The 26,015-nt window shown below is 45.7% G+C and overlaps 1 protein-coding gene across 8 annotated transcripts in view; it reads right to left on the bottom strand.

Moving 5' to 3' along the window:
• The window catches only part of LOC135921907 (mitogen-activated protein kinase kinase kinase 13-like), a 548,581-nt gene that overhangs the window by 92,670 nt on the left and 429,896 nt on the right, over window positions 1-26,015 (bottom strand). For all 8 annotated transcript variants that reach the window (XM_065456319.2, XM_070531441.1, XM_065456318.1 and 5 more), the window contains one exon: window positions 22,959-23,017. In XM_065456319.2, the coding sequence (XP_065312391.1) occupies window positions 22,959-23,017 (59 nt within the window). The remainder of the gene's footprint in view (window positions 1-22,958; window positions 23,018-26,015) is intronic.

Below are 26,015 nucleotides of genomic sequence, written 5' to 3' on the forward strand. Positions count from 1 at the left end.
ACAGTCTGCTTACCATAGTTAGTGTGGACCCTTGGTAGAAGAAAATTGTTACTCAATGTGAATCTAGTGGTGCTATAAATCATCAGGTTAGATGGTGAAAATGTGATTGGTGGTAGCGCATTATTCACAATTCTGTAGAAGAAAATGCCAAAGTTGAATTTGGTGAGTCCAGAAATGGTAAGGATCTTACTCTCGTGTAGTAGGGATTTGGCATTAGCAAACCATGAACTGCAAGTAATAATTCTTAAGGCTTGGCTCTAAATTGCCTGGAAAGAGGAAATGTCAGCGTTTTCTGAATGTACCATAAGTGATATGGGAGTGGACAAGAGAGTGGTAAAGTCAGTGTAATGGTGGCAGATGCAAAGCAAGGGAATGTTTTAATTAAGATGCATATACCATAAGCTATTTTCTTTTTAAATGCATAAGTATTTTTATGCTTACCTAAACGAGAAAACTGCCCGTTGTGTAAGACAATCACTTTTGAGATAGAGCCCATAGCAGCGAGCGACTTTACCTTTCTGCTGCCTGCCTGTCACTTCAACGCAAATGAAGTGTCGAGAACAAAGCGCTCACAGAGCTCTTAGCACATGCCACACTCCACCCATTTCGGTGATTGCTTTTAAGATGCAGGCCCGCACGTCTCTCTTCCATGCTAAGTAAGCGGCAAGAACACAGCGCGCCAAGCTATCAGCAGTTGGCGCTCTCTTTCGGCATTGCGGTTCACTTTCAAGATACGGCCCGCGCAGCCGTGCCATATGCAGTTGCCGGCGGAGCACATTTGGTCACGGTTGATAATGGTTTGACACGGAGGATAAGGTGCTAAAGAGCGATAATGGCTTAAAATGATCAGAACAAGAGCGCACCTGGCGCTGCCACTTGCAGTACTTTGCTTGCATTTTCAATGCACCTTGCGCCACCGTCCGCACCAGTTGATGTTGCTACAGCGCTGTTGTTTGTACTGGCCAGATCAAGTATCATAACACTGATAATGGCACTGGGCTGCGTGGAGATGAGCAAGTGGCACAACGCTTACGCATACTTAGCCAACTCCCAGAGAAGGTTCTGCGTGAATTCTTTATGTGATCAATATGATTCTGATTATTTCAAGTTACAGTCAAGTACAATGCCCAGGAAAGATGAGCCTGAACTTGGAGGAAGACAGTGGGGAAGAAAAATGATGGGTGGAATGGATTTTAAGTTTCACTGATGGGAAGTAAAACAACAAATTTAGTCTTGGTTGCATTAAGAGATAACATGTTATCATTAAGTCTCCTTAACTCATTTTCTAAATCAGCATTTAGTTTATTAACAAGAGATGAGATTATAGTGGTATCATCAATGTACAGAATGCATTTCGTAAAAGAAAGACAGTCAGGTAAATCATTAATATAAACCAAAAACTGAAATGGCCCCAGCATGGAGCCTTCAGGAACACCAACAGTGATTCACTGTTGAGAGTAAACATTAGAAATAGAAACATCTTGCACTCTGTTATACAAGTAGCTTTTCAGTAGCGAAAGGGCAGAACTGCAAATACCAATGGCCTCGAGCTTAGCGAATAGGATATCTTGATTTATGCTATCAAATACCTGCATTAGATCAATCAAAACTGGGCCTGCGAGAAATCCTTCGTCCAATAATTTTTTAAGCTGGTCAGTAAGATAGATGAGTGCCAGCTTTAGCAGGGTGGACCCCATTGATTCCAGTGCTCGTCACTTTTAGGTTATTTATAACATTAACAATTTCTTCTGGCATTGTGGGAAATAAGAAGAATGTTAGAATTTGTGCCACAAAATAAGTATGTACTACTCATTCGCACAGAGACCTAAAAATAGATAATTTATCAGTTTTCAAGGTCTTTTATCAATCCTCACATGTTTAATAACGTTAGAATACCTGCATCACTGAAAAAACTGGGAGCTTTCTTAATCTCTTTATCACCAATGCAGACAGTGCAATCGTGTCAAGTGGAACACTGGTTTATGATATCAGTGGCCATTTCCCTATCTTTGCTTTTATTTCTGATGGAAAAAAAAGGGGGAGCAACACATTCCTCTTGTACCCAAGATTTTACTGATTGTTCCCTACAAAGGTTTCGAACAAAAGTTCAGAATTATGATGGGAGCCATGTTTTATTGAATACTGCTATAGATAGCATGTATGAAGTGCTTATTGTGAACTATAAGCTATCTACAAAAAGAACTTCTCGGATACTATGTGCAGCAAACACAAAAAATCTCGAAAAATATGAATAAAAAGTTATCTTCACAGGCAGATAAATTTAAAAAACTGCATGTACTGGGAGTTTGTGAAAACTAAAGATATTGTTACGTGTAGAAAGACACAGACGGAAGAGACTATTTACAGGCTATTTACACTGGAGCCAGAGCGCCAGGCCAACATTCGCTTGCGCCAAGGGCACAGACCCACTGCGTCATTCTCGCGGCGGCTCGTCTCTTGAACATCTTGCGATAATATCGTAATACTACCCCCCCAGGGCTGTCACGGTGCTGTTAAATATCCAAGGCGCGTGGAGAAGTGTTGGGCTTGAGTCGGGCGATGTGGACAATGTCACTGGTTGTCACAGTGGAGGACGCAGTGGGCGTGGCTACAACGATCTCATAGGTGACATCGATCACTTGGCGGAACACGCGATATGGTCCTGTGTAACAGGAAAGCAGTTTCTCACAAAGACCAACTTTACACGATGGTGACCAAAGCAACACGAAGGTGCCGGGCACAAAATGGACATCACGGTGACGGAGGTCGTAGCGTTGCTTCTGTTTGCCTTGCGATACTTGTAGACGAGCGCGCGCAAGTTGGTGAGCATGGTCAGCATGGGCGATTGCATCACGGGCATAATCACTAGTTGAAGATGTGGTGGATGGAAGCACAGTGCCCAGTGGTAGCGTCGGTTCTCGGCCATACAAGAGGTAAAACGGGGAAAAGCCAGCAGTTTCGAGAAGGAAGAGTTATACACAAAGGTAATGTAAGGTAGAGCCAAGTCCCAGTCACAGTGGTCCTCTGAAACGTATTTGGACAGCATGTAGCAAGTCTGTAAGGGTGCGGTTCAAACGCTCAGTGAGGCCATTCGTTTGAGGGTGGTAGGAGGTGGTAACATTATGCTGTATTGAGCAGGCAAGCATGATGTCGTCAATGACTTTGGCCAAAAACGTACGGCCACAGTCTGTTAGCAATTGATGCGGAGCACCATGCATCAAAATGATATCATGTAGGAGGAAGTCCGCAACATCAGTTGCGCAGCTGGTCGGAAGAGCGCTGGTTACAGCGTAGTCCACTGCGACTGCAACCCACTTGTTTCCTGATGTAGATTCCAGAAATAGGTCGAGAAGGTCCAAGCCGACATGATGGAAGGGCTCAGCAGGGATGTTGAGCGGCTGCAGGTAACCAGCGGGGAGCTGGGAAGGCTTCTTGCGTCGTTGGCAAAGTTCACAAGCGGCGACGTAACATCATACGAAACGGGCAAGGCCCGGCCAGAAAAAACGGCGACTTACACGGTCATAGGTTCGAGATATGTCGAGGTGGCCTGCCGTTGGTGCGTCGTGAAGCGCTTCTAGAACGGTGGAGCGGAGGTGTTTAGGTATCACAAGTAGGAACTCAGAGCCGCCAGATGAAGGTTACGACAGTACAGAGTACCGTCGCGAAGGACAAAGAGGTGCAGAGTAGCATCGGCCGGCGAGTGTTCAAAACGGTCGAAGAGTGCTCTGATGTAGGCGTCACGACGTTGCTTGTCGGCGAAATGAAGCAGCTGTGATACAGAGAATATACAAGCAGCACTGGTAATATTGGAGGAGTCAGAGTTGTCAACAGGGTAACGCGACAAGCTGTCAGCGTCTTGGTGCAGGCGGCCAGACTTGTACACCACGGAATATGAAAACTCTTGTAGCCTCAAAGCCCATCAACCAAGGCGGCCTGTAGGATCTTTTGGCGATGAGAGCCAGCAAAGAGCATGATGGTCAATGACTACGGAAAGAGGGCAACCGTAAAGGTAAGGACGGAACTTCGCAACCGCCCAGACAACAGCAAGGCATTCTTGTTCCATAATGGAATAGTTGCACTCTGATGGTGCTAGGAGGTGGCTCGCATAAGCAATAACGCGATCTTGGCCACGCTGACGCTGGGCTAAGATGGCATCTATTCCATGTCGAAGTGGGTGAGAATGGGTGGTGAGGTTAGAAGAGTGACGAGACGAGAGAAGGCGGCGGCTTCCGAAGTACCCCACGAGAATTGTACGCCTTTCTTCAAAAGATTAGTGAGGGGTTTAGCAATTGTCACAAAATCTGGAACAAAACGACAAAAGTACGAGCACAGCCCTACAAAACTTCGAACGTCTGCGGCTGTCTTCGGAACCGGAAATTATCGGACAGCATGAGTTTTGTCGGGATCAGGCTGTACTCTGGAAGCGTCAACGAGGTGGCCCAGAAGAGTAATTTGTCGGTGGCCAAAACGACATTCGGACGAGTTAAGTTCCAGCTTCGCCTTTTGAAATACATCAAGTATAGTTGTTAGATGCTCAAGGTGAGTGGGGAATGTTGGCGAGAAGATGATGACGTCATCGAGGAAGCAGATGCATGTGGACCATTTTAAACTTTGGAGCAAGGAGTCCATCATACGCTCAAAGGTGGCAGGGGCGTTGCATAATCCAAACGCCATTACTTTAAATTGGTATAGGCCGTAAGGTGTGATGAACGCGGTTTTTTTCTCTGTCCATATCGTCAACAGCAATCTGCCAGTATCCAGAACGAAGATCAATAGAAGAGAAATAGCTGGAACCGTGCAGGCAGTCAAGGGCGTTGTCTATACGTGGGAGTGAGTGACGTCTTTCTAAGTAATGTTGGTCAGATCACGGTAGTCTACACAGATGCACCACGTGCCGTCCTTCTTCTTAACCAATACCACAGGTGATGCCCAGGGACTCAAAGAAGGCTCAATGATGTTTTTATGTAGCATTTTGTTCACTTCACTTTGTATTACTTGGCGTTCTGACGCAGAAACTCGATACGGTCGTCGGTGAATAGGTGTAGCATCGCCACTAAGAATCTGATGTTTGACCACGAGCGTTCGGCCGAAAGGGCGATCGTCGAAGTTTGAAATATCTTGGTAGGACGATAATACTTGGCAAAGGTCTTCAGCCTGCGCAGCGGACAGGTCCGTCGCAACATTTTCTTTATGTTGAGATCGGCGCCAGAGGCTGGCGCAGGGGGCCTGCTGAGCTCGCAAGAACCATCGGTCGATAACGCTGCCACGTGATGGTCACTAAGACAATCAACGTTGGCAAGGCAAATACCTTGTGGTAGAATTTGCTTTGCCAATCCAAAGTTAAAGATAAGCATGCGAGTGCGGTTCGCAGTAATAGTAAGTACACTGTGAGGCATGGTAACGTCAAACTGCAGTGGAATGTCGGGCAGAGGAGTGACGAGGTACTCGCCATCAGGAACTGGTGGGGAAGACAAGTGTTCAATATTGGCCTCGAGCTCCACCACTGGAAAAGCTGGCGCCACCGTCGGCGTGACGTGCTAGGAGGGATCACGTGGACATAGCGGCCGCGTCGGCTGCTTCGGGAGCGCCGAAGCGAGCTGAAAACGAGAGTTTCAATTCCCTCGTACGCTGCGGTCCCCATTTAGTGGTGAAATTTTCCCGCTTCGAGCGTCTCCGTTACAACGCTTAAAAGCACTACAATAGGTAGTGGCTGCCTGTGAAGGCGCGCAACATGGTAGGCTGCTGCTCGGTGCCACAATGCCGGATGTAGTATGCAAAGGAGCCCGCAGTCAGCCTTATTCACAGTAGCCGCAGGACAAGGTGCGTGAAGTTTGGCTCGCGAAACATAAAACCGGCAAGCATCGGCTACAACTCGGGTATGCAGCAAGCACAGACGCGAGGAAGATTTCTGCTACGGCGCCCGGTCTGCGATGCTCTGAAAACGCGCACTGAGACGCTCGCCCGAGTCCGCTGCCCGACTAATGTCATGATGGTTTGGTCTATGAACTTGTCGATGCTATAGATACTGACAAGTTGAGTGGAGTGGAAAGGCAGCGCTAAGAAGCACATTTTAAAAAAAGCATGGCATATGGTCATGTTTGTGTTATGAATTAATTGCATGCACTGGATTACAAAAAAGGAGCAGTGGGAAATTGCACGCTGAGAACACCGATAAACATACAGTGCGACGCAACTCGAGAAATAATATTGAAAGGTCAAAGAATTTAAAAAAAAAAGATTGAATCGTCGCGACGGCACATCACAGTCCCTGTAGGCGTCGAATTAAGTCTCTACAATGAAGTTATTTTTGAACAGCTCTGATAACACCCACGCAACAATGGTTGCTTGTATACTGTCAAATGCTCATATTCTGCGGCCTAAAGCTCATAGCACGGTGCGAAAACGCGCGCGCGGAGAAAGCGAAACAGTGCGTGGACAAGCATCCAGACGCGCCGGTCGCTAGGAATCTGCGCGATTGCTGCATTGAGGCTTCGTTCTATTACGCTCCATTTAGTTATACAAACACTATAAGAACATATTTCACATAGCTTGCTCTCAGCGTTTACCTACCTTTCACGCAAGAAGCCGGTTCGGGAGACTCCATCGCGGCGACCGCGCGCAGTGGCGTTCACTGTACGTATTCGGTAAAGAGATAGCGTCTGTAAACGATTGTGTGCTTTCAGTTTGCCCAAGATTATTATTTAGACAGTAACAAACTTCTCTCGTTTCGAAAGTACTCACAGAAATGTCCGGGAGAGCTCGCGCGTGGTGTTTTCAGTGAGAGCTGACAGCAAAACCTATGAGGAGCGCGCCGCCTGATCCCTCATACTACGCCAGCGAGGCATTTCCGCTAGATGGCGACTCCGTAACTCCTCGCCGCCAATAGGCTATTGACTTTGGCGGCAGGCAAAGAAAGCCGGTGGGGCATAAGCTCACTGGGGTGCGTCAGAAGGTACTGCCAGAATCGGTAACTTTTATTGATTGGCAGAGCAGTCAATAAAAGCAGAATGTGTGGAGAGAAAATCGAGGCTGAGAATTAGGTCGTGGGGGCAATGAGCAATCACAGTGAAGGGCCCAGGAGTGTGGCGGCCCGTGATGCTGACACGTGCCGTACACATTCCAATGATAGGCACAGTACTGCCATCCACAACACGGACGAAACGTGCCGATGCTGGGGTGAGGAGCTTGTTTAGTCCTCGTCGGAAGGCAGCACTCATAATAGAAAGATATGCTCCTGTATCGATGAGTGCCGTGACAGGATAGCCGTCAACGTCAATGTCAAGAAGGTTTTGGTTCGTAGGTAACATGAGCAGAGGATTTGAGGGCAGGGTCGACAATGCAGCTTCACCTCCAGAAGCTGCAGTGCCTAGTTTTCCGGCTGGATCCGGGAAGCGATAGGTAGCGAAGAAAAGTGACAGGGTGACAAATGACAAAAAAGTGACAAATGAGACTGATGGCGTCGAAGTGAGGGTGAGCGGCTGTAGCGAATGTTCAAAGCAGGAGCATCAGTGGCAGTGGGTTCATGGCAGGTAGGGAACAGAAGGTCTAAAGGTGCGGGGGTAAGCGACGGTGTATGTCCGAGGAGGTGGTGGCCATCGGTTGCGGCAGTGACGAGCGACGTGGCCGATGCGACAGCAGTGGAAGCAGATCGGCGTGTCATCAGGGGTACGCCGTTTGGACGGGTTGCGGCGAGATGTGGCAGAGAAAGACTGCCAGGGGACGAGGAGGGCTGCGAGAGAACTGGGGAACGCTGGGTTGAGATGTTGAACACACAGAGTTCAGACCCATGTTCTCAAATTCCTGTCTGATGACAGCCTGAATCATCGCAATTGTGGTTGCTGGTGGATCAGGAGACGTTGCTGAGAAAGCTGGCAAACAGGCAGCCTCGAGTTCACGGCGAACAATACGGGTTACGTTGTCACAGGTGGTAGCCTGACGCGGTCGACCCTCACATGTCGCCCTAGCAGCAGTGTTGAATAGCCGCGTGATGTGGTGTGAGATATGGCAGCTCTTAGCTTGTTCAAGGCGACGGCATTCTTTTATGATGGTGTCGATAGTTGAGACGTTGCCAGAAACAAGCAAAGTGAAAGCGTCGTCAGCGATGCCTTTTAGCACATGTGTCACTTTATCTGCTTCACACATAGTATCGTCAGCTATGCGGCATAGAGCCAGGACGTTGAGGATGTATGAAACATACGGCTCTGTAGATGTCTGAACAAGAGATGCAAGAGCTTTTCTCGCGGCAACCTTGCGCCCAACGGGGTCGCCGAACAGTTCCCATAACTTTTCTTTGAAACTGTCCCAACTGGTTATCTCGTCATCATGTGTTTGGTGCCACACGCGTGGGGTGCCGCCGAGATAAAAGATGACATTGGCGAGCATAATGGTTGGGTCCCACCTGTTATTAGCGCTGGCATGTTCATATAGCTTGATCCATTCGTCAACATCCTGTCCCTCCAGGCCAGAGAACACACCAGGGTCGTGATGTTGGGCAACCGTGACGATTGGAGCAGTCGGACCAGTCAGGCGGGCTAGTCACCGGGAGGCATGGTGACAAGCTCGGTGTGCTGACCACTTCGGAGTTCCGTGGCAAGGACGGGGATTGCTCACCTCCACCAGCATGTTATGTGTAGATAGACACAGATGGAAGAGACTATTTACAGGCTATTTACACTGGAGCCAGAGTGCCAGGTCGACATTCGCTCGCGCCAAGGGCACAGACCCACTTCGTTGTTCTCGTGGCGGCTCGCTTCTTGAGCATCTCGCGATAATATCGTAATAATATAGAGAAATTTAAAGCTTTTAAGGTATTTAAACATAAGCTAAATTAAATGTTTCAAGAGATTAGTATTATCAGGCCTATTTTAACGATGTGGTGAATAATTATGCTCTTTTTTGGAAGTGACTTAACAGCCTGATACCGGTGTAGCTATAACTGTAATAACATGCTCGTGAACAACACTGTTGTCTGTGGAGCAGACCTTCCCAATGACCTAAATGATCATTTTGTAGCTGTTGGGGAGCCTAAAAATTCCAGTTCAGCAAGTATTCCTCCGATTTACAAAACAAAAAGCTTTTCTGGAAGCTGTAGGCAAGCCGGTGATCCGGTAACGAAAGGCGTTTATTCATGGGAGGGAGCGATATAAGTACACTTCAAAAGGGGTGACGTAGGCGTCACATCTTAACAGTCTGGGCGCTATCAGAATGACAGTGTGATATGGCCACATCTCCCCTTTAATGATGATAAGGTCTAGAAGTTTCATCTGGCAACGGGTATCGACAGGGTTCCCGACGCAATCTTGTGCTCATGCGTAACTGCTGTTGTCCAGGCTGGAGGTCGTCTTCTAAAGGCTCCTGCGAGGTTGATTCTGGCTCCGGTTGAGGTGCTGCCTCCCGCAGGTGTTCTCTTGTGCGACGGATTTCATGGCCGTCTTTGGTCTTCACAATCGTAGATCTTGGCGTTGCGGCTGGCCTTAGAACAATAGCTGGAGCCCAGGTTCTCTGGAGAGTGTCGTACGTCGTTACGCGTTGTCCCGGCGTCAGCGGGGAAAGGTTCCTGGCGCTGCGGTCGTAGTGGATCTTTTGCCGGCGCCGGATCGTCTGGAGACGGTCGTGGACCTCCTTGCTGGGTATGGCCTCTGGCTCCAGGTGGATTGTTGGTACCGGCAGGAGGGTCCGGGTCTGCCGCCCCATGAGCCTCTGCACAGGAGACTTCAGAACTGGCTCCCTGGGGGTATTACGCCACTCAAGCAGAGCAATTTCAAAATCTGGTGTGCGAAAAGAGCATTTTTTGAGCAGCTTTTTGGCCTCCTGAACAGCTCTTTCCGCCATGCCATTAGAACGCGGGTGATATGGACTTGACGTGACATGCACAACGTCTAGTTTACTAAAAAAATCTTTGAAATCTGAGCTACTGAAGGGGGGCCCATTGTCACTATACAGCTTCTGTGGCAGCCCATGCACCGAAAAAACTTGTGCACACCAAGTCTTGAGTGCGTTAGACGTGGTGTGGCGAAGTTCTCGGACTTCGAAGAAAAAGGAATAGAAGTCAACCATGACGGCGAACTCCCGACCGCCATAGTGAAACAGATCCACGCCTACGGACTCCCATGGCAGGGTCGGAACATCATGGCTCAAAAGGGGCATTTTCTGGTTTCGTGGCTGGTGCATTTGGCATACCTTGCAGGTCTTGCAAAACTGTTTAATATCTGCGGACATATTTGGCCAAAACATTACACTGCTGGCCCTCGCTTTCATCTTATCTGCTCCAGCATGCGCTGCGTGGAGGAGCTGCATGATCTCTGCCCGTTTCGATTTCGGTATAATGACCTTGTTGCTTCGGAAGACTAGCCAATCTTGTGCGTGAACTTCTTCCCTGTAGGTCCAGTATGGCCTTCCCGGCTCTGGGACACCATGCTTGTGTTCCGGCCACGCCGTCTCTGCGTATTCACGGATGATGATCAGTGCCGGATCCTCGTTTGTCGCATCCCGCAAGGTTTTCAAGCGGTGTTCCGACGCTGAAACATAGTCAAGCACATTCACTTGAAACTGCTCGGTTTCTTCTTGCAGTGCCATCTTATTAGGAAACCGCGATAACGCGTCCGCTAGGAATAGCTCTTTACCCGATTTGTATTGCAAAGTTATTGCGTAACGCTGCAAGCTGAGGCGCATTCGCTGCAAACGAAGCGGGCACTGATGCAGGGGCTTGGAGAAGATCGGTATCAAAGGCCGGTGATCCGTTTCGACGATCACGCCTGCTTGGCCGAAAATATAATCATGGAACTTCGTGCACCCATGTACTATCGCAAGCGTTTCTTTTTCAATCTGCGCATAACGCTGTTGTGCCTCTGTTAGAGATCTGGACGAGAAGGCTACGGGATGGCCGTCTTGCATCAAAACAGCCCCTACGCCCGACTGGCTAGCATCGACAGAAAGCGTGACTGCCTTCTTCGGGTCGAAGTAGGAAAGAATCGGCGCTGTTATCAGTGCCTGGCGCAGTGCTTCAAAACTGGCCTGTTGTTTTTCTGTCCAGACCCATGCGTTATCTTTTCTCAGTAGTTCTCTTAGCGGTTCCGTTAAGACAGACATGTTGGGAATGAAACGCTGTACATAGTTCATTGTGCCGAGAAAAATTTGCAGTTGCTTACTGGTCTTAGGCTCGGGTATTTCCAGAATGTCCTGAACACGCTCCGGGTCGATGCGCAGGCCTTGCGTAGTGAGGATGTGTCCCAAGTAGCGAACCTCTGCCTGCAGGAAGGTGCATTTTTTGAGGTTGAGTCGCAGATTGTGCTCACGGCAGTGTGTCAGTACGAGTGTCAGGTTGCAGTCATGCTCATCCTTTGTCTTGCCCCAGACTAGTATATCATCCATTACAACTGCGACACCGGGTAGACCGTCTAACAAGCGATGCATTGCAGCTTGAAAAATTTCTGGGGCTGACGATATTCCAAAGGGCATTCGCAGGAAGCGATAGCGCCCGTATGGCGTACTCATAGTGCAGATTTTTTAACTTTCTTCCGTTAGCTTAATCTGCCAAAATCCCGATGCTGCATCAAGCGTAGAAAAAAATCTTGCCCCGGACAGCCGCGGAACTATGTCTTCTAAAGTGGGCATGGGGTAATTTTCTCGAAGCAACTGTTTGTTCAGGGCGGTTGGATCGAGGCAAATACGCACTTTTTCTTTTTTCACCACGGTCACCATGTGGCTAGACCATTCGGTTGGTTCATTTACTTTTGTAATGACGCCCTGCTGCTCCATGCGCTGCAGTTCTGCCAGAACTTTGTCTTGCAGGGCGATGGGGACCCTCCTAGCAGGCACGACGGTTCCCGCGCTGCCGGGCTTCAGCTTCATCGAGTACTCCCCACCTTTCAGTTGTCCTAGCCCGCTGAAAACATCTGCAAAAGGTTGGGCTGGGCGATATAGTTCTTCACTGTAGACTTTCTGTATGCGGTATATGAACCCCAGGCGTTCTGCGACTGCCCCGCTGAGCGTGACTGGAACATCGTGCTCGACGACGAAAAATTGTTCTTCACATTTTTTGTTGTTAGCGTAAAGCAGAAGCTTGATTTTTGCTTGTGCCGTAGTTCTGTGACCAAAGAACGCTGTTAGAGTCACCTTGCAGGCTTCCTTTGGCTTAGCAGGTAACCTTTCCAGCTCGTTTTGGGAGATAACGCAACAGTTCGCTCCTGTGTCCAGTTTGCACGTGACAGGTTGGCCTTCGATGTAAACTGTTGCTGTCCATTTATCAACTTCAAGCGAGTTTATCGCTAGCCCCGCAAGAAAAAAATCGTCTGTCTCGGCCCGTACCTCCTGTAGCTCTTTTCCTGGACGGCTGGCGTTATGCGTGGCGCCGACTGATTTGCAAACCTGGGCAAAATGGTTCTGTGCACCGCACTTCCTGCAATTCTTTCCTCTCGCTGGACAATTTCCACCAAGATGCATCTGGTAGCCACACCTACTGCACAGCTTCTTTTCCGTCGCAACCGAGTTCACTATCGTAGTTTGCGCTCCGCCTGTTGCTGCGCTTATCTCTTGGAAGTGCTGCTTCCCTTGCTCTTCAATGCGGCAAATGTCTACCGTTTTTTGGTAAGAAGGGTTTTCCGCTAATAGCTTCTGCTGCAAACGCTTGTCTCGGACGCCTAGAACGATACGGCTGCGTAGCATACGGTCTTCTAGAAGTCCGAATTCACAGTTCTTGGCTAAAATTTTCAGTTCGATCAACCAGTCATTAAATGGTTCGCCTTCTTTCTGGTCCCTTGAACCAAAGCGGAATTCGTGGAGGGTTAAGTTGTTTGCTGGCTTGTAGTAGTCCTCGAATTTCTTGATCAAAACTTTGACGTCATTTCTGTCCTCGTCCGCGTCGAACTTGAAAGTGCTGAATGCCTTCCTGCCTTCTTCGCCTATGCTCACGAGAAATGTTGCTGCCTGCAGATCGGTTGGCTGCTTAGTCAATTGAGTAGCAGTGGCAAACAGTTCGAACTCACTCTTCCATGTTCTCCAACCAAGCCAGGCGTCGTCTGACGTATCCAGGGGTTTCGGTGCCGGTAGTAGAGTCGATGGAACTGGCAGCGTCGTAGGCGGGGGTGGTGTCGTCGTCATCTCAACTGGGCTCCGCTGCCACCATGTAGGCAAGCCGGTGATCCGGTAACGAAAGGCGTTTATTCATGGGAGGGAGCGATATAAGTACACTTCAAAAGGGGTGACGTAGGCGTCACATCTTAACAGTCTGGGCGCTATCAGAATGACAGTGTGATATGGCCACAGAAGCATGTTTTTTTCTCATGGCAGGGAATGAAGTTAAAAAGGTGTTTCACAGCCTAGAAGATTTAAAGTCATGTGATGCTAATGATATGTAAATTAGGCCAATTAAAATCGATCTGGACATAATTGCACCTGTTTTAACTGCAATGTATAACTTAGCTCTAGAACACAGTTGCCTTCCAATGGTAATAATGATCCACAAGGGTGGGGATAAAAATTATGTGTAAACAATTTCAGGCCGATTTCCATCTCACCAGTTTTTTTTCAAAGTTTGGAAAAAAGTTGATGTGCAAGCAACTGCAGACTTTTTTTTGACAAACACTCGCTTATTGCTTTTTGACAAACACTCGCACAGTACAGCTTCCCAAATGGCAAATCATCAGAATTGGCCTTATTAGTTATTAAGTGCAGCGCTTGATGCAAAAGAGGTAGTTTGAGACATATATCTGGATCTCATAAAAGCATTTGACAGCATTGAGCACATTACACTTTTAGCTACGCTTGAGCAACATGGACTACGTGGCCATGAAAACAAGTTCTTGCCCTCCTGTCTCCAGCATCAGTCTCAGTATGTTAGCCATAACAGTTCAAACCCAAAAATTTAATTTATCCTTTACGGTGTCCCACAAGGAAGCATTCTTGGGCCCCTACTCTTTATTGTTTATACAAATTATATGTTTTATACTGCTGAAAACATGAAATGGATTGCATATGCTGATTTTACATCACACTTCTTTTCAGAGGCACAAATACAAAAACTCTTGTTAATTTCACAAATGTGGTGCTCCAGAATATTTCTAATTGGTATGGAAGAAATTGATTAAGAATTATGCCAAGAAAATGCAAGGCTTCATTTCTCGTGCTAAGCATAAGGCCCTAAATTTTGAAAACATGCACCTAAATGACAAGCAAATTGTAATTTTAAGTAAGGTCAAAACACTAGAAGTAATATTGTTATGTGGAAAGACACAGACAGGAAGCTATATACAAGTGTATTTACGAGGGCAATTCAAAAAGTAATGCCTCGAAGCCCACTACTTTGCCAATAGTACTGCAAACATTTTGAACTTTATCTTTAATGCACTGATGTTTAAGCTATAGAATGTCACTTGCTTCACCTTCCTATCTCTTCTCGTTCCAGAGTAACTGAGCAATCCATGGCATCCAGCGGTGATGTCTGGTTGAAACAGCGGGCTGTAATTGAATTTCTCACTACAGAAGGTTGTGCGCCAATCAACATTCATCGCCGTCTGACCGCAGTTTACGGGGATGCCTGTGTTGACATCAGTACTGCGCGGAGGTGGGCAAGGACTGCGACAGACCAAAATCCAGCCACATCAAATCTCCAGGATCAGCACCGAAGTGGACAGCCCGCAACGACCTCTGATGAGGATCATCAACATCAGATGGACAAGTTGATTCGGGGTCATCGCAGGATCAAGCAACACGAGGTCACGACAACACTCACTCACTCATTTCCATTTGTTCAGAGAACCACATCATTAAGGACCTCCTGCGTTACAAGAAGATTTGCACTCTTTGGGTACCATGGCAACTGACGATTGACAAGAAAGAGTCAAGGAAGAGAATTTGTCAGCAGCTGCTCCTGCGATATAAACAGGAAGGTGACAACTTTCTTCACAGAATTGTTACTGGTGTCAAGTCATGGACACATCATTACGATCTGGAAACGAAGTGTCAGTCAGTGGAGCACCGCTGCACGTCCTATCCTCTTCCAAAAAAATTCAGTTGTCCCATCTGCTGGCAAAATGTTGTTGATCCTCTTCTGGGATTAGGCTGTCGTGCATACAAGGCTCCACAAGGAACAGTCAGACAATAAACTCAGACTGCTACATTGACACCCTAAAGTGACTGCAGGCCAGATTGCAATGCACTCGCAAAGGTACTCGTAAACAGGCAATTCTGCACCACAACAATGCTCGTCCGCACACAAGCCATGAAACTCGAGGAGCACTGCAGCACCTGAGGTTCATGGACATTTTTTTTATCCTGCCTATAGTCCGGATCTTGCGCCCTGCGACTTTTGGTTCTTCGCCAAACTTAAGGATCACCTTAAGGGCCAACACTACAGTTGTGACGTGGAGGTGGAAGCAGCAGTTTTGCAATGGTGTCACCGCAGCCACCACAATTCTTCCCCGACGGCATGAAAAACCTTTTGTGTTAGCGCAAGTGTGTTGCCCATAATGGGGACTATGTTGAAAAATGATGCCACCATTTGTAGCTGACATTGCAAGCTTTCCACTGATACCTGTATCAGTGCTATTTGTCAAACACAAATAAGGGTATCACCTTGGAGGCATTACTTTCTGTATCGCCCTCATACAAATGGATACACTGCACTTGCCCTAAAGGCAACAGCCTGCACTAGCTTCAAATCGGCATCTTCACACCACTGGCCTCTATGCCACGATAAAACTGGTGAGTAGTACAAACTCCAACAGTGTAAGCACTGTCCGAAACTCATCAAAGGCTCGACTCAGAAGCAGTGTAGTAGGCTTTGAGCCCACTGAGGTTTACATCAATAGACGCCAGAATAGAAAGCAAGGTAGGACTGACGAGTGCAATCTCGTAGATCAGCTGGTGCCACAGGGCGGCAGAATAGGCTCACTCATACCCAATATTTTTGCAGGCTCTCTCCTTGCTCATGTGTACTCACACTACACACTCAGATTCCTACTCATGTCCACCTATATTTATCAACACTCACTCATAATCTCTTCCATTACCTGCATCCACTCACTCACATACATACTCACAGTCATCAACACTAGTGTTCATATGCTCATGCCAACATGCGATTTTTATTCTCTTATAATGATATAACCGGCATTCACTTCTGGTCATACTCACTCTCACCTTTCTTGACCTACTCTACCTGTGAGATGAGTCAGGGGTTGCTCATAAGCATTCTGACCCATGCCTGGCAATGGGCATTGGGAAAGGAGCTTCTCTGAAACATAATGCGAAGGTGACCACAGGAGCACCAGCTGAAAACTACGTGTCATGGCAGTGGACATTGTATAGAAGCTGCTGAGCAGTTTGCGAGACCATCCATCAAGTACGGGCAAGCTGGCGTTCATAGTTAGCCAGGAAAATGGTGCCGCGCACAGACTCGCTTGTCGAGGTAACAGCAGGAGGGAGTGCAGGTTCAAGGGGAAAGGTTGGTTCGCGACCATATCAAACATAAGATGGAAAAAATCTGCCAGAGTCATGATAAGAAGAATTATCTGACGTAAGGAAAGGTAACGTCCCAGTCGGCTCTTGGAAATGTACATGGACAGCATATCTCTGAGAGTATGGTTCAACCGCTCTATCAGACCATTGGTTTGAGCATAGTACGAGACGGTCAGCTTGCGTTCAGTGGATAAGGAACGCAGAATGTTGGTGATAGCTTGGAACAAAAAGTTACGACTATGTTCAGTAAGCATTTATCGCAAAGTTCCATGAAGCAAGATAATGTCATGCAAGAGAAAGTCTGTGATGTCAGTGGCATAACTGGCAGGGAGAGCCCCCATGTGATGGCACAGCAAGTGGTGTAATCAGTTGCCCAGTTGCCCACTACCCATATGTTCCCAGAAGATGACATGAAAAAGGGGGCTGAGGAGATCTAACCCAACACGGAAGAAGGTAGCACCTAAGACGTACTTCTGACACTGGCAGAAATCACAGGCAGCAACATGGCGCCCGATGAAGCGAGCGAGACTGGGCCACTAAAAGCAACGGCAGATGCAGTCGTATGTGCGTGATACCCCAAGGTGTCCTGCAGTGGATGCGTCATGGAGCTAAAAGAACACAGTCCGACGTAGGTGTCTAGGCACAACAAAAAGAAAAGCAGGCTCATCGGTGTGGTAGTTCTGGTGGTATAGAATGCCGTCCTGTAGGACGTATCCGCGAAGAGAGACAGAGGTAGGTGAAGAGTGAAGACGCGCCAGTAGTGCTCACAACGACAGAAAGCTGGGCTAGTTGGTAAGGATTCATTATCCAAAAAAAGTGAGGAGTGCAGACAGGACACAGAAGAAGTGGACAACACGAACGCCGTTAGTGTTGTCCACTTTTCTCTTGTGTCCTGTCTGCACGCCTCACTTTTTTTGCATAAGGAGTGCTCACAGCAATGCTGGCGAAGGCAGACAGAAAATGACAGTGCTGCAGTCAGGTGTTGGCAGGCTCATTGACTGAGTAACGAGATACGCAATCAGTGTCTCTGTAACTTGTAAATGACTGAATAGGAATATTTTTGTAAGCATAACGACCAGCGACCAAGTTGTCCTGGGGCACTATAACGTAAAGCTATTCCAAACTTTTCTATTCCAATTCTGCAATCAGATCTCCGCAATTGGTCACAAACTTTTTTGGACCACCCCCACATCGCCTGTCGGTCACGCGACGTCACGAAAACCACGACAGCTCCCCATCTGATATGACGTGTACACACGGATTTTGTGAGATTGCACTGAACAAAAGAAAAATAGTTATTTCTGATTCGACACCTTTTCTCCATTAGGCCTCAGCTATTGGTCAAAAGCTTTAGGGGTGCACCCACTTCACCTCTCTGTCACGCGACGTCACAAAACCACGAAAACTCACCGCGTCAAAGTGACATGTACGCGTTAAAGATGCATTAATATGCCGAACAAAACTGAATTTTTTCCTGAATAGCCGCAGGCTGCCCCATTCCGAAAAGAATAAAAGATGGCCGCCGCCGATCGCTCAGACACTGGCTACTCGGGGCTGCGGGAGAGCATGGGTTTATTTCCGTACAATAAAACTTTTTGCGTGGCTGTGTAACGTTTTCGAGCACTTTTTCCATGTTTACGACTTCCTTCTGCCAACTCTTTTTTGCTGAGGAACTGGTTTAGCAGCATTCTTAACCTTCCGTTGCATGCCGCCTTGATTTTCGACCAGCCACCGCAAGCTAAGTAAGGGAAAGCGGACCAATTGCAGACGCCGGCACTACCCTCTTCATCCAGTTATCAATTTTCAGTGCGCTGGCTCGGCCCCATCGAATCCCTCTCCACTTGAGCGTGCTCCTCGCCTCTTTTCAGCCAATTAGATAAGACACGCCACTCAGTGTAGGCAATGTTATTCATTCCTGAAGTCAACAAAAGTGACTTCTTATAGATAAGGAGAGTGTTTGATTGATTTCTTCAGACAACCCTGCGGGTCACCGCCCAACGCTTGCATCGGCGTTTACGTAAATTTGACGTCAGGAGATTGGAATAAAAACATATTGGAATAGTTTTACGTTATAGGGCCCCTGTAGGATATTTCAACGAGGATAACCAGCAGAGCGTGTGATAGTTTGCGATGATAGAAAGGGGTCACAGATATAAGTATGGGTGGAACTTCACAACCGCCCAAATTAGGGCCATACATTCATGCTCAGTTATGGTGTACAGTGCTCACGGAATGAAACGCGTCAATTTAGGGCTAACTAATGCCCAGACTTTCGTTTGTACCGGCTGCAGTTCGTGTCACATCGACGTAACTTTGGTGTGTACACTTAGAGCGGAGTCAGAGTCACCTTTAGTGACCAGATTCATAGCGACATGACATGGTACTCTCGAGTTCTCTGCACATATGCTCGGTTCTACCAAATACTCGCTGTCGCGTTTCATTCCGTGAGCACTGTACAGTTGAAACCCGCAATAACAAAACCCCGCGGCAACGAAATTTTCGCAACAACAATATATTTTCGTATCCCCGGCAAACACCCATAGGATTCAATGCATTTCGTACCTCTCAACAACGAAATGTCGCTGTACTACAATCCCACATCAACAAAATTTGACGGAACATAACCCCACGTATTAGCTACTCGCACAAGGCTTGCAGGCTCTAAAATGTGCTCAAATGCAATTGCTTTGCACTAAAATTGCATAAAATACCATATCTTTTATCTGGGCAGGTTGCACCGGTTTCTTTTAATGGTTCTAGTTACACTAATATGTTTGCTTTGTATTATCCACTTTGTGTGCCGCGCGGCTTCATTCGTGCCACAAAACTGTGCAATTGTACAAAAAAAAATTTCCCACCTGCATGGTCCTTCGTGACCGCAGTATACCGCAAATAAATAAAAATAAATAAATAAACAGGGTGTCTACCAAGTTGGCATTTCCAAATTCCCTGAGTTTTCCAGGTTTTCCCCGAGTGCCTTTGCAAAATTTTCTGAATGACACAGAACTCTGTTCTATGTCAAGACGGGCTTGACACCATGTCACCCGATGCTGTCACTCTTTAGTAAGCATGCTAAACATTTTAAAAACGACTTAATCCAGTTTGAATACTAAGCAGTAGCGCCTATTTTATTCAAAAAAAAAAGAACAGAAGAGAGGGGTTAATAGAATACACAGCAAATAAAACACCTTCGAAAAAAATTGTAAAACCCATTGCAAATCGAGTCGAACATGTTCAAATACAATTAAAAAAGGAGATGCATACCGAAACAAATATTTTCAAATATGAGCTATTTCTATCAACTGATAGCGAGCTCAATGGTATGAGGCCCGAACTTTTCCACAAGTGAGATTCTCTCTCAGCAGCTGGAAAGTCAACCTCAACTGTCCCGACATATTCTCAGCCTGCGCACAACCCCTCAGTGTTGTGTTTCACTGTTTTAAAGAGTTTATTTTGGTTTGGATGAGGGACACCTATTTCGGCGTTGGCCAACACTTCGTTTTTTGAGCTCAATCTTCTTCGAAGAAGAGGCTGCACACTTTCTTTCTTGTTCATTCCTCAACGTGTCAGTCCTTTCTGTTCACGTCCTTCTTCTGCCATGCGTTCACCCCACGGAACATTTGAAGCATCTTCTTCGTCAGCTGTAGTACACTGGCAACTGCTCCAGCCGACGACACAGCGTCAAAGACGATTCGTTATGATTTATCTCTGTTAATCGGGCCAGCATCAGCGCGACTTTTGTCCCCTTTTAATAAAATGACGGCAAATTTTCCCTGATAGAAGCACAAATTCCCTGAGTTGTCCCTGAGTATTTCCAGACTAGCCAAAATCCCCAATTCCTGGTTTTGCCGGTTGGTAGACACCCTGAATAAATAACATTACACCTGCGTGGGCACCACCATTTTTGTTTACAAAAACAACCAAGTGCCGGGAGCGATTGCGCGCACGGGAAACCCGTCATGGCCGCCATCTTGTTTGATCACTCATTCGAAGCAACGTTTTTAGAATCTAAAAACATTGGTTCTAAGTGGCACACATGTTGCATAGCAATGAATAGCATGCAGAGGACGGGACAGTAAAATTCAAACACACGAACAGTATGAGTGCTAACTTCCAACAAATTTTATTTTTCACATACATCACTTTTATATGCCCGAAGAAGGACGTATAAATCGGTCTTGTAATGAGCCTTTGCCCATAAAAGCCGTGACTGTCACACTGTGCTGTCTCTTGGGTGAATAAACCAATGCTTGTTGGTGACCTGACTCTGGAGCCTCCTCTGCACCATGTCAGAGAGTCGACGAATTCTGCCGTAGTGCCTTTGTGCATTGTGGAGTGGAGGAGTTTCATGCCCTTTCCTGATCGTCACTCGTAGGGTGAGCCTTGTGCAAATCCATCTCCCCATACTAAGGCTTTGTACCTTCTTTTAGCAAAAGCTTTTTCACACTTGTACGTTTTCTTACGATTTTATTACAAGGCATCATATGTTTTCTTCTCACTTTTTGTGTTCTTTATGCAATGTTCATATTTATTGAAAGTCACTTTGTACGTGTGTCAGTGCTGCTCAGAGCCGAATTGTATCTTAGGGGGCTGGGATTAGTCAAGCTGCAGTTTATGCAGCTTTTTCCCATTACTCCCTTTCTCTTCTTGAGATGCATAAATTTGATTGACAGATTCATGGATTGATTATGTTTTGCAAAAAAAGGCAATTACGGCAATTATCAACATACCTTTTACTTCCGAGTACTGCACTATACAGTAGCGCCTCATTCACATGTTAAAAAAAAAGAAAGACGAGAAAAAAACGCACTAACCAGAAAAACATACGATTCGAAGTCACTAAAAAAATTCAGTAGACTCAACTGTGGTTGACGTCCATGTAGTGCAAAGCATGTGAATCGTTACACCATGAGACCTCGATGCACATCAAGCTGGTGGGGTTGAAGCGACCTGAGATGCACACTGTCATTTTTGAGGCTTCAGCAAGCCTTACATTTACGCTCCTCGAATTCAGCGGCTTCGTTGGACAGGTCATTTTGGCAGAAAGTTCTGACGTGCCCACTTGGTGAGGATCACTGCGGCACGAAAGGCCAAAGTACTCCGGGCTGGTTGGGCTGAAGTGGAGATTTGGTGGTACCAAAAGAAGAAGCTGAGCGCACGCCAGCATTTTTACGTAGGAGCCGTTTCACACGGGCAGGTGACTACTGAGGGGAAGCCGCTATGGTAGGAGCCTACTGCTCTTAATTACACGTGTCTCGTGCCTTTGCTTGTTCAGATGGGATCTAGCAGCCGAATATTTTAACATACTGACACGTGAACTCGTTTATCTTTTATGGGTGAGCGCTTTTAACGACTAAGAAATGTTATCGCTCAGCGCAGAATGCGTCCACATGTATCGCAAGTTTCTAGAATGTTATCGATGCTTCTATCCGCTGTCTGTTGCAAATGGTGTAGAACTTTGTGGAAGGCACGCGGGTCCCAGCGGTTACTCTGGAACATTTGAAGACTGATCTATAAAAGCCGAAGCGCTTGACCTGCTGATCAGATTTTGACGATCGCCGACTGTGCTCGCCGTTGTCGCCGTTCTTTAAGTATAGCCTGTTTTTGTGGGCACAGATTCGCCCAATAAAAGTTAGTTTCATCTTTCACAGTATTGCTACTGTGTTCTTCGTATGTCACTCCACGAGACAATACGATCACAGTTTGGCGGTGTAGTGAACATTGGTGCCTAAACATCTTACTTTCAGGGAATGTATGAACCAATAAAAAAAAAAGAAGAGCAGCTGTATTTGGTCATTTTTGTGTTCCCAATCTCAAGTTTCTCAACAATGGTGCCGGGTAACTGTACGAAATGGGACTGTATCAACAAGGTTCTACTATATTGGCAACAATTATGGATTCTGAATATTTATAGATAGATAACTCTTTGACAGGCAGCAGAGGCTCACTGTTTGATCCACAACAAACCTAACCTTAGTATTTTTGCTGAATATGATCTCTGATGTGTATTTCATAGGACACCTAGGATAAGAAATAACTATGGACCCCTGATTTTCAAACGTACTATAATATTGTTGCATCAAAGTAAACAAGTGAAAAAAAAAAAACAGCGGCACATCCAGACAATCTGGCTGCAATCACCATGAAATCTGAAGTAAACTGAACTACAACACTGAACAGAAGTGTGTAAAACAAATTTTCTGTACTACTGGTGTTACGAAAAAAAAAAAAAAATGTTTAACAACTACTCTTTTTTCATGAAAATATCTTGTCAACTTTGAAAAGTTTCCTAAGATAAAATTATTTTATCTTTGCATGAAAAAAAACCTCACAACACTCATTTTTTTTTATGTATCTGGCTGTTAAGATTTTATGCAAATCCCTCAGCCATTCAGATTCTTCGCTCCAAAATTACTTGACACTATGACAACTCACTTCAAACAAAAAAAGATGGCACCACCAAATACCGAGCGCAGACCCAGAGGTTTACAGTGGTGTCTTACCCTTGTCGTGCAGTGTATTCATCATCCACTTCACCCTCCTCTTCAGAGGTAGTCAGATCCTGCGCCAGGGTATAACAACACCTTCAGAAAAGAGCTTATTTCTGTTTTGGTGAAATGAGGTAAACAAAACATAGTGCACCATTTGTGTCAAGTCTAATTTTGTATTACACAGGTATCCAAAGAATGTTTATGCCACAGTTATACCAATGCTTGTAAACGCTTTTGCATGATGATGCAGCATGCTGATACATGGACACCTTATGAACTGCTAATGACAAGTAATTGGACAGCAAGCCACCTAAACAGTTCTAAAACTCACAAATGTCTCAAGAATAAAGCCAAAGCAGAATTTCTTTTTATGTGGCATACCACAAAAAATCTGTTTCCAAAATCTCGTTTCGGCAGTGCAAACATCTAAATAACCACTTGAACATCACATATCGATGATTTTTAAACTTTAAAGCCCGAATAAATATGTACTGAACATTTCAAACTCAGAAACAAAGTTCGCAGGTTAATTATAGAACATTCTTCAGGAACTTTCCTTCAATGAAATGTGTATGCTCGGTAGCACAAACCTTTTGATATTTTTATTTTTGCAACTGCCAATGGAATACTCGATGAGATGAGCAATTTCGGCAGCCAGAACCTCAAGAAGCTGTGAAATGTTCAGAACCACCACCCAGACCAGTTCATAACAGTCACTTTGTTTTGCTCCAATCGATGCTTAACTAGTCACCAGACTGGTTCACAACAATGCCTTTGTTTTGTTTCTCTAGCTTTATATATTTTCTCCTTCCCTTATATTGCATACCGGCTGATGTCGATCCAGTGAGCCAGTTGCAGTGCAGTCAGCAGAACAATTTCTCTTCTATTGCGATTACACAAACGCTCAAGGCGTGAAGCTGTCTTGCTGAGGACACAGGCACTGTCAACAAACTGTCAACGTTCCATTCAATAGGCTCCGTGGTGCACCAGGCCTGCCTTGCACTGCTGGCATGAACGCTCACTAACATTTATTTATTTATTTATTCTGAATACCCTAAAACGCAAATGCTTTGTAGAGGGGAGTGGGTTACAAAGGAATGATAAGTTATACAAAGTTAAAAAAAAAAAGAAACGGTAATGCAGAAACCATTGAGACGGATTACAAAAAAAGTAATGATAAAACAAAAAACCACGTGATACAAACAAAATGACTCGCTATATAGCACAGTTAGTTGCAATGAAAAAATACAAATAAGGATTGTCTGAAAAAATAATGAAACAAGATTGGTGGGAAGGTGGTTCCGGTCATGCGAGGTGTTCGGTACGAGTGTAGAAGTTTGTTTGTGCAAGAGGATGTACACCCAACTTTACTAATGTGGTCAACCCATGATGAAAGGTACGTAGGTGCAGGGATGAGCTCAGTGTGTAGATGATGATGATGGTAAACTATGAAATAAGCATAAGCGAAAAACTTTTCTGCGTAATGATAAATGAGACAATGATAAACTAGCTTTCATTGCTGTTAAGCTGGATGCACAAAAATAATTCGCTAGTATGAAACAAGTGGCATTGTTCTAAATCAGTTCAAGTGCATTAATAATGTTATCACCGTGAGGATCCCAAACAGCAGCAGCATATTCTAATTTGGAGCACACAAGAATTTTATAAAGAAGCAATTTTAATTCTGTTAGAGACTTAATCAAATTTTTATGTAAGTATCTTAGCATTTGATTTCTGTTATTAATTACTACGGTGGCATGAGTTTTCCATGTTTCATCAGACGTTATATTGATTCTGAGAAATCAATAGCACGAAACTTGTCCAAGCGTAGTACTGTTAAGTTTATAAATTGGATGGCGTTTGTATGTGTGAGAAACACAAATTAATTTGCACTTATAATTGTTCAATTCCATAAGCTACTTGTCATATCAATCCATTATAGAATATAAGTCTGATTGTAACATATGGTCATCGTGCTCACAGCAACTTTCTTATATATAACACAATCATCGGCGTAAAGATGAATATTAGAAGAAACACAATTTGGTAAATCATTAATGTAGATTAAAAGAAGCAACGGGCCTAAAACAGAACCCTGAGGCATTCCAGATTTAACATATGTTGGTGAAGAATCGTGATTGTTAATCGTGACATACTGAAGTCGATTGGCAAGAAAATATTCTAGCCATGCTAGTAGTTTACAATCTAGATTCAATGCTGAAAGTTTGACCATAGGAAGTGCATGGCATACTTTATCAAATGCTTTGGTGAGGTCTAAATATATGCAGTCAGCTTGGGAACTTCTGTCCAGTACGGCGTGCAAGCAATCTGTGAATAGTAGTAGTTGTGCGTCACATGAGCAGGATCGGTGGAAATCATGTTGAGCACCTGTGAAGAAGTTATTTGAGTCTAAGAAGTTAAAAACGTTAGAGTACAGTATAAGCTCCATAATTTTACAAGAAATATTCGTTGATGAACTTGCCCGGTAGTTAACCCTTTAAGTGTCAATGACGTAAATATACGGCGCTGTGAACAAGTCCAAAATGGTCAATGCCGTATATTTACGGTGCCGTGTGTACGTTGAAAAGGCGTGCCAATTTCCCCATTTTTTCTTTCTTGGCATGTGCTGCCACTATGTGGGAATACAGCAAGTTTTTTTCTTGCGCCTCCCTCTCTCAGTTTTCGTTTCATGGTTTTTTGGGCTAGTTTGCTCCAGCGCATCTATATACTATTTTGCCCCATTTATTGGATATCACAAGCTTGCGCAATGTTGCACATCTTAATAATATATGGTGGCCATGAACCGGTTTATGCGATATTAAAGCGAACCTTTCTCCCACTGGTTTTGATGCTGCATTGGTTGCACTGTGCAGAGAGTGGTCTGCTGTTGACAGAGTCGTCACACTATCAGTTGCAGCAGCAAAGTAGGCGTCACATAGATAATTTAGAAAACATAATTCAGTTATGCGAAAATTCAAAGAAACCCTTCTTTTCAGCATTTCTACCATTCACAGACTAGCCGCCATGTCCGCCATTTGTGCGTGCCGGCACGCAGGCGTCTTGGAGGCC

This window comes from Dermacentor albipictus, chromosome 1 (genome assembly GCF_038994185.2).
Source record: "Dermacentor albipictus isolate Rhodes 1998 colony chromosome 1, USDA_Dalb.pri_finalv2, whole genome shotgun sequence".
NCBI lineage: Eukaryota > Metazoa > Arthropoda > Arachnida > Ixodida > Ixodidae > Dermacentor > Dermacentor albipictus.